The sequence below is a fragment of the Medicago truncatula genome, chromosome 2 (assembly GCF_003473485.1).
Source record: "Medicago truncatula cultivar Jemalong A17 chromosome 2, MtrunA17r5.0-ANR, whole genome shotgun sequence".
Taxonomy (NCBI): domain Eukaryota; kingdom Viridiplantae; phylum Streptophyta; class Magnoliopsida; order Fabales; family Fabaceae; genus Medicago; species Medicago truncatula.
The window spans coordinates 51,581,161-51,590,558 of NC_053043.1; the positions used below are offsets into that span (position 1 = coordinate 51,581,161).

Sequence of the window (9,398 nt, forward strand, 5' to 3'; positions counted from 1 at the left end):
TTAAGAACAATTGTACCTGTTGCTTGTTTTGTGGGTGTTATGTGTCAGCAATCAGATCTGGCCTTGCATTGCATGGTGTTTGTACTTGGATTCTGCATTAAGACCTCGTTGCCAAATTCACCAAAATTGATATGTAAAAGTAGTTGAAACGCACCGTTTCATTAAAACTCATATATTAAAATAATAATAATAATAATAATAAAAAAAAAAACATAACACTTCCCTCATTTCTTTCTTTTCCTCTTTCCATCTTGCTTCTTCCCTTTCCATAATCAACCAATTCCACACACTAATCAAACACCCATAAGAGAAAAATTATTCACCAAAGCAAAACAATTTCATATTACAAGTTAATTTGGGATTGATTTTGGAGATTGGGGTTAGGGTTTTGAGAAGAAAGATACCCATTTTGTGAAGGTTGCTCATTGAGACTCTTTAAGGTATATTTATCAACTTGCATTTCAATTAGTGCATATTTAGACATGATTAGTGAGTTAGAAATTAATTTTTGAGAGTAAAGTATATAAGATTTCAACATATAAATATGATATGGACCTTCATTTACTTTGAATTGTTATATATATAATTTAAGCAATGTAGGCATATTGCTTCTGCTATTCGTTCCTTGTAGAATAAAAATTTGTGTCATATTCTGTCTAAAACAAAAGTTGGGAATATAATTAATAAGTTCTGGAAGCCTATATGTTATCAATACTGCGATAATACATATTCAACTTGCATTTCATGGTCATCTAGTGCTACTAAAGTTCTGGAATGAGTTTCTAATATATGTGAAAACATTAGTAATGCTCAGATACGATGTCGGACGCTTCACATGCTTCTCTCGGGATGGTTGGAGAGCACGCTTAGTCGATTCGTCGTAACTGTGAATTGATGACGATCATTATCATTTATTTTGATTATTGCTATTGTTGATATTTTCTTATTTCTATATAAAAGTATTTATTAAAACGGGGAAGCACAACCTTTGAACATTTTTCTGTCATCATTATATATTTTCAAAGTCATCGATATTAATTTATACGGAAATTAAGCTACTTATGATTTGTCAGTTATTGGATTTGAAATGGAGATTTGATTTGTACATATTTTTGTGCACTAGTTTGTTATGTTCCAGAAAATACATTGCTGTAATAATTTCTATTATTGATATGTTCGTGAAACTAGTTTTGAGATGTTCTAAGCATGGGTTTGAAATTGGTGTTTTTCGAAGATTTTGATATTAATATGTACTTGATTTGGATTTGAATTTGGATTTATTTATGATTATAACTAGTAGATTTTCAATTGAGTTTTGATGGTGCATATTTTTACATGAGTTTTGAGATATGGTGAAATGCGGTTTTGAGATATATGTTTGTGGGAATTTTCAATATTGACATGCGGTCCATTTGGATTTGGATTTTTTTCTTGTGATTTGTAAAGTATAATGTTTTCAACTCGGTTTGGATCTTATGTATTTCGACATAATCTTGAGATGTTTTGAAACATGGTTTTAGCGAAGTATTTTGAAATTACGGTTATAAAGACGACGACCTAGGTGCACCTAGTATGTGATTTCAATTAGGTAGAATTACCCCGTTAGATGGAGCCGCCCCTATGGAAAGGCCGCCATTAGGAGGAGAGGGCTATCAATGAGAGGTAAACTCCCTAATTGAAAATGTTTTACACTTTGTTTTGAGTCGAGAGAAAAGAGCTATCCGTTAGATGGAGCCGCCCCATGGAAAGGCCACCATTAGGAGGAGAGGGCTATCAACGAGATGGAGCTAGTTCTCGATTCACCCATTTGATTATTTTCACCAAAGTTAGATTTCTATACTTTATTTAAAGTTGATTAATTTGGTATTATGAAATTGAATATGATTTTATATTTTCTTTGAAGTGATTATTTTGATTCCATTTCATTAAGCCCGATTTTTATATTCTATTTGGATTTGATTATCTCGATTCCTTTTCATTATAATCGATTTTGTTGTGAATTCGATGAAAAATCACACCAATAACAACTTGATGTGTGGAACAAGGGATAATTAAGCAACCAAAACAAAGCGTGTGAAACAATTAAATACAAGCCAAAAAGTAGAAAACAACGGCGAGAAGAACACAAAGAAGAAGAAGAACACAAAGATATTTGTTGACCCAGTTCGGTCCAATCTGACCTAGTCTGGGGGAGAGAGCAGCCCTCCAATGCACTATATGATGAGTACCGTTACAAAGAGAAATCAATGGGTTACAAGAATAAGTCTCCCGCCTAATTCTACCCAAAGTCCTAATCTCTTCCCGTAACCAAGAGACTCCAATCCTAATAGTGTTTCTCTCTATCTCAATCTCTACTCTCCAAGTTTGCTTTGATACAAGGTCTATATTTATAGTAAAAGTTCTGCTTAAAAATCTATAACAAATCTGCCTAAAATCTGTAACAAATCTGTAACAAAACTGTAACAAATCTGCTCCCAAAAATACGTTTTATTTTTATCCGCCAGCGCACCATCGTGCCACGATGCGACCCCATCGTGCCACGATTTTTCCAGTGCCTTGCCCAAAAAACTAAAACCTCCATCGTGCCGCGAAGCCCAGCCGTCGTGCCACGATTCTGCAGAAACCTGATTTTAAGTTAACTCTCACAATTCTCCACCTTGACTTCAAATCAGTGATGATGCCGATCATCAACCTCCTTGCTGCTCAAACCCTTGCTTCCCACTACTCCAAGTAGCTCCACAAGTTTACACCCTCAACCTCTTCAGCCATCGGAATGTCTTCCGCCTTCTCGAAGATGCTTGTAGTCCAACTACGCTAGGAATTTCAGGTAGTTCTACAAGACTTATACCATAACCTCTTCAATACGAGATATCTTCCGCTTTCCTTGAAGATCTACTTGTACCCAATCACCCTTGGCTTTTAGAGTAATCCACAAGTATACACCTCAACCGCTTCAGCCATCGGAATATCTTCCGCCTTCTCGAAGGTCCTTGCAGTCCAACTACACTAGGAGTTTTAGGTAGTCCCACAAGCATTCACCATACCGTCTTCAACGCAGAACATCTCCTGCTTCTTTGAAGATCACCTTGCATCCAATCACCCTTGGCATTCTTTTAGAGTAATCTCGCAAGCCGTGCTGCACATTCTCCAACTTCATGAAGAAATCCCTTGCTCACCATAGAGCATAGCACCCAAGGTCCTTCATAGTCGTACCATTACCGGTGTGTTCAACTCCACCTCACGCTGAGCGTACTCTACCTCAACTAGCAAATGCGTACATCCCACTATGTCTTCAATCTTGAAACTCCACCTCAACAGGTAGATCATGAGTATTCTTACCACCGCCTCTCCAGGCTGATGTTGAGTGTTTAACGTCTCTCCAGACGACCACCGCTCCACTAGGCATCAATCCCAAGGTGAGACACATCACCTTCTTCTTCCTCCAAACAACACCACACCATCAGAGCACCCGCATCCTCATAACCCTCAGAGACAATTTGTGCGGAGCTACCATCCTCCGGACAATCCTTCTTGAAGTGACCCATCTTGTGACAGTTAAAGCATTCAAACCTTGACTTGTTTCCACTCTTTCTCCGGTTACCTCTACCTCCACCATTCCCTCTTGTGACACTTAGGCCATCACCGTATTCATGAGTCAAGTCCTTGGACTTGGTCAACTCCTTGGTTCTCAAAGCCGTTTGAACTTCTTCCAAGGTAACCGTGCCTTCCTTGCCATAGAGCATGGTATCTTTGAACGATTCAAAAGATTTCGGTAGAGCACACAACAAGAGTATAGCTTTATCCTCATCCTCAAGTTGCACCTCAATATTCTCCAAGTCATCTAGGATTTTGTTGAACTCCGTAAGTTGCTCCATGATGGCCTTTGACTCTACCATCCTGAATGAGTAGAGTTGTTGCTTTAGGAATTGCCGATGAGCCAAAGACTTTGTCATATACAAAGATTCCAACTTTGCCCACATCGATGCCGCGGTTGCTTCCTTTGCTACTTCTCTCAAAACTTTATCCCCGAGGCACAAGACAATGGCACTCCTGGCCTTGTCCACCATCTCGGTCTTCTCCGCTTGTGACATGGTGACCGGTAACGAACCTTCACCCTTCAAAGCTTTCTCACACTTTTGCTGTATTAACACCGCTTCCATCTTTACCTTCCATAACCCGAAATCGTTATCTCCGGTAAACTTCTCGATATCCCACTTTGAACCCATGGTACTTAATTATCCTTCGACCCTTGCCCCACGGTGGGCGCCAATTGTTGTGAATTCGATGAAAAATCACACCAATAACAACTTGATGTGTGGAGCAAGGGATAATTAAGCAACCAAAACAAAGCGTATGGAACAATTAAATACAAGCCAAAAAGTAGAAAACAACGGCGAGAAGAACACAAAGAAGAAGAAGAACACAAAGATATTTGTTGACCCAGTTCGGTCCAATCTGACCTAGTCTGGGGGAGAGAGCAGCCCTCCAATCCACTATATGATGAGTACCATTACAAAGAGAAATCAATGGGTTACAAAAATAAGTCTCCCGCCTAATTCTACCCAAAGTCCCAATCTCTTCCCGTAACCAAGAGACTCCAATCCTAATAGTGTTTCTCTCTATCTCAATCTCTACTCTCCAAGTTTGCTTTGATACAAGGTCTATATTTATAGTAAAAGTTCTGCTTAAAAATCTATAACAAATCTGCCTAAAATCTGTAACAAATCTGTAACAAAACTGTAACAAATCTGCTCCCAAAAATACGTTTTATTTTTATCCGCCAGCGCACCATCGTGCCACGATGCGACCCCATCGTGCCACGATTTTTCCAGTACCTTGCCCAAAAAACTAAAACCTCCATCGTGCCGCGAAGCCCAGCCGTCGTGCCACGATTCTGCAGAAACCTGATTTTAAGTTAACTCTCACAGATTTATATATTTTCTTTAAAGTTGTGGATTTGGTTTCACCTCTTGACGACATTGAAATTTTGATATAGTCTTATTTGGTTTGATAAAATTACAAAGTTTTATGAATTTTCATGGTACACTTGATTGTGAATTTATTATATTTTTATACAGTTACTAGCCTTGTAAGTTAAAAATTAGATTTGAGAAAAGTAAATAATCGTTCCCTTGTGTGTTTCCCTTCTAGTTGGTAGTGGTTGTTGTCTCTCACTAAGTCCTCGTGACTTACTCTTTTATTTTCTATTTTTTTCAGATTCCTAAGCAGCTAAGTAGAAAGCTGCTAGCAGATTCAAAGTTTTCACAGTGTCACTTTTGGTAGGCCCTCTTGGTTGGCTTCTCTTTGTATATTTATATTTCAGTGTCCATTGATGTATCTGCAGCTATTTGGTAGTCTAGGATGTGCTATTCTGAGTTGCACAAGTATGAGAAAAATGTTATTTGAGATACTGGATGATGAAACAGGTTTATAAAATAGGATTGATATCTTGGAAATGTTGAATTTACAGGGGAAACTCTGTTGAAGTTTCAGTAAATATTTTTATTGAAGTGAAAACCGAATTGTAATTGTTTTTATTTTTTAGTTTGTCAAGTTGAATCAATAGGCTTGCCGGGCTAGAATGTTCTAGTTCGTGCGCCGGTCACGATTAGTGTTTTGGGTCGTGACAGTAGTATGGTTGTAACGATTAGATATCAAAGCAATTGAATCATTTAACACACTTGAATACAAAATAAAAATTTCCATCCATGAGTGTTGTACAGAACACCTGATCATCACTCAAGTAAAATGACATCAACCATAGTTCAATTGTAACTAAACAACAGGAAACAAAAGCATATTATAAATTGTCCAAAGCAATTCAGTCAACCACACACATCCAACTCCAAACCAAATTACAGACCCAGGCAATTAACATGGACAACTGATATTCATAGGAGAATGTTGCAAAGCCAGTATACCCAGTATCCTTCTCCTTGAATTTGTCTGTTAGTCCCTGCAATACACACAGTCAATAGTGAGGTATTTTATCATCCAATGAGGAACATATTATAAGCTTGATTTCTAGCTCCCTGAGTTAGAGCAAAATTTAAGGTTCATATACTAGGAAAACAAAACCAGGTTGATTATGTTTCATTCATGTATCAACTAAATAGCACAAGAAACTTCACAAAAAGGACATGTAGTTTTGTAGTATTCTCGTAGAGTTGAGTTCCAAGAAACAACATCATTCGGACATGTCCATTTGCTAATAAAACGTATCCATATATAACATATCAAAAATCATCATTGTTCTCCTCTTCACAACAATATTTTAAATTTCAACACAAAAGTTCTAACAAAAAGGTAGCAGCAAACATTTAAAAGTTTGTGTGTAAAAGGTAGCAGCAATCATTTAAAAGTGTGTGTGTGTGTGGAGAAATAACAGAACAATGTATTTCGATAGCTCACCTTCACAGTAAGACAACACCTGCAATATTAATAGTAAACAAAGGAAGAGAACCAATTTATCATTAGAATTGATATCAAAACAGATAAGGATACACAATCAATCATAGTTCTGATATACAGAGAAAATTTCAACTTCACTAAAGGTTTCTGCCATTTTAGATGAAGAAATTTGACATGAAATGGAAACAATAATCGACAAAAATTAACAAATCTTTTGTTGGTAGATTGGAGAATTAAAAACATGACAATTGCTTTCCAATTTTCTGTTTTTACTGAAAATAGAGTGTCGAAGGCTTTATAGTTAAAATAACATATTGTAGTTTTGAAAAAGAAGACACCAACACAAAATCGTTTTTAATTATATAAACAATTTTGCATCCAATAAAAGAAAGCCATACTCAATGAAATTGTCATATTCAATAGCCTTGCTTTTGCCACCAGTCTTGTCAAACTTGGAGACGAGCAAGTCCAATACCATAGGAGAAACAGCATAACCCAAACTTAACAGCGCATCTCGCAACTCAATTGAATTGATTCTGCCACTCCTGTCCTTATCAAATGTCTCAAATATTCCCTGCAAACAACAACCAGTTAGTTAGAAGAACATGGTTCCATAAGGATAGAAGAATTAGTCTAAGTGTGTGTTTGGCTAAGTATTTCATAAACAAAATTTTGAAAGAATTTGATTTTGTACAGCAGTTAAATTACCCTCCAACTCTGAAGACTGTAAAACAGAGAAGTGAATTCCTTGGGTCCTGCAGTACACGAAGTTCAAAACTCAAACTGTGAGAATGGCAGAAAAACTATAGGTGACAACCAATAATTGAAGACAACATTAGATTATGGTAAGCAGAATAATAGATATACAAATTGTAATCTATAGCAGATATGACATCAGTAGCCTTGCAATTACTGCATAAACATTTTCACATACCACATCTCAACCAATAAATATATATAATGAGCAGTTTACTGAATGCGTGTCACAGTGTTTCAAATTTTTAAATCAATTTTAATATTGGAGTTAAGATTTTGTCACTTTCTTTTCACTGATCAAATTGTTTGAACCCAGGTAGCAGCATCCAGCATGAATTGAAACTGCAATCAGTCATTTTGTCGCGTTTTATTTTAAAATAAATTAAATTAAATAAACTCTGAGAAAAGACAAATAAGTGTATTGAATGGGAGTCAGAAGTCCAACCTACACACGTAAGTCAATATTCACTCAATTGCGATCAGTTAGCATGTAAATCCTACTTCTTCCTTTCGCATTCAATTTCTGCATAATTTTTCTGGTTTTCTGTCTTACATTGCGTTTGTTTGAAGAGAGTTACCTGAGAGAGAGAGAGAAGATGGTGCAATAGAGATAGTCGAGAAGTGTTAAACTTCTCTTGTTTGGTGCAGGAGAGTTTGAAGCGAGAGATTTATATTGTGGGCCCTTTCCACTTTTTCTTTTCTTCACGTGCATGAAAAAGTTGTATTTTCTGAATTACCCACTATGGTGTCCATAAGGCCAACTCAACTGACAATGCTGATATTTTTAGGTTGGACACCTTAACAGAATTCAAATCCTAAATCTCACAATGTGTGAGTTTGCTGCTTGTAACTTCGTCTACAAAGCCAAAAAAAAAGTATTATCCATCATGCTAACATGTTCCCTGAGAATAAAAGCTTGTTGAAAAGTGAAGTGTATTAGATATAAAATTTGGATCAAATACATTTAACTTTTTAAAATTATTCTACTTATATTTCATTTTAAAGGGAGTATATTCTATTTCTAATTCTGTTTGTAATCAAACTTTTTTGTTTTAACTCCTGGTCTATTATTTCACACAAAAAGAAAGAAAGGTGGTCTAGGCTATAATTCACAAAGTCGTCAAGGGTATTTCCATTTTAATAAAGCCCTGACCTTTGCTTTATATCTATAAAACTATTTGCTAAAACCCTAAAATAGAGCAGCTGGCGATATGCCTTGTTCGTTGTACCTGAAACTTAGGTGTTGGAGTCTCAACTCAATTTTCCGGAAAACGCAGGTGTAGTCGGTGTTGGAGATTGATATTTTTCTGATTTAATAATTAATTGTGTTGTTATTTTCTGTCATAATTAATGTGTTGCTTGTGTAAGTTTAAGTGTCATAGTTAGATTGTTGCTTATTTGGTAAGTAAGAGTCCTAGGTAATGATATCTATGGTTCTTAGGTAATGATGACTAGTGTTTAGAGTAGATTTAGTGCAGATTTTATGTTTAGTCTTACAAGCAAGCTTATGGCTTGGCTCTATATATTTGTATTGTATGCTTAAGTTTAATGTATCAAAGTATCTTAGCTTTTAGTACTTTGTTCACAAAACATTGTTGTCTTCTTTAACTTTTTGGTTTTTTCTTCTTTCTTCTCCACCATTTTTAACCTTAATTTTCTGTCTTGAGCTTATTGCTTCTGCTGCCTTTGCAAAAGCTAACAGTGGTATCAAGAGCCCCATTGATCTTAACGGGTCTGTGAGGTTAGAAAACTAGTGTAAAACTTTGAGGGTGAGAGAAAACCAGCAAGAAAACCTTCACAAAAACCTTTACAAAAAACTTTTAAACACCAAAAATGGCTTCCAATAGTGGTTCTTTACCTCCACCTCCTGTGTTTTCAGGAGAAAACTATGATTTGTGGGCTGTAAAAATGAAGACTTATTTGAGAGCTCAAAGTTTGTGGGATGTGGTTGAAAATGGCAACAACCCACCACCTCTCCCAAACAACCCAACATTAGCTCAAATAAGAAATCATAGTGATGAAGTGGCAAAAGAAGGTAGAGCTCTTGCCATAATACATGCAGCTCTACATGATGATATTTTTATCAAGATTTTGAATCTTGAAATTGCAAAAGAAGCTTGGAGCAAGCTGATGGAGGAGTACCAAGGAAGTGAAAGAACAAAGAAAATGAAAGTGCTAAACTTGAGAAGAGAGTTTGAAGCACTAAAAATGAAAGAAACTGAAACTGTTAG

General features: G+C 36.3%; 1 protein-coding gene and 1 long non-coding RNA gene across 3 annotated transcripts; one reads left to right on the top strand and one right to left on the bottom strand.

The window, feature by feature from the left end:
- The first annotated feature begins 224 nt into the window (after positions 1 to 224).
- On the top strand, positions 225 to 5,536 carry LOC120578281 (uncharacterized). Of its 2 annotated transcripts, none has more exons than XR_005644236.1 (3): positions 225 to 440; positions 805 to 886; positions 5,218 to 5,536. It is a non-coding gene; the product is annotated as an uncharacterized lncRNA (long non-coding RNA). The 2 variants fall into 2 exon arrangements; XR_005644237.1 differs by having other exon boundaries at positions 815 to 886.
- Positions 5,537 to 5,708: 172 nt separating this feature from the next.
- Positions 5,709 to 8,887, bottom strand: LOC25487986 (calcium-binding protein CBP). Its single transcript, XM_024775934.2, has 5 exons — positions 8,806 to 8,887; positions 7,120 to 7,166; positions 6,810 to 6,985; positions 6,412 to 6,430; positions 5,709 to 5,956 (listed from the first exon to the last, which is right to left on the bottom strand). Exons 1-5 carry the CDS (start codon positions 8,885 to 8,887, stop codon positions 5,822 to 5,824), a joined length of 459 nt encoding a protein of 152 aa, XP_024631702.2. The 3' UTR covers positions 5,709 to 5,821.
- Positions 8,888 to 9,398: the final 511 nt, after the last annotated feature.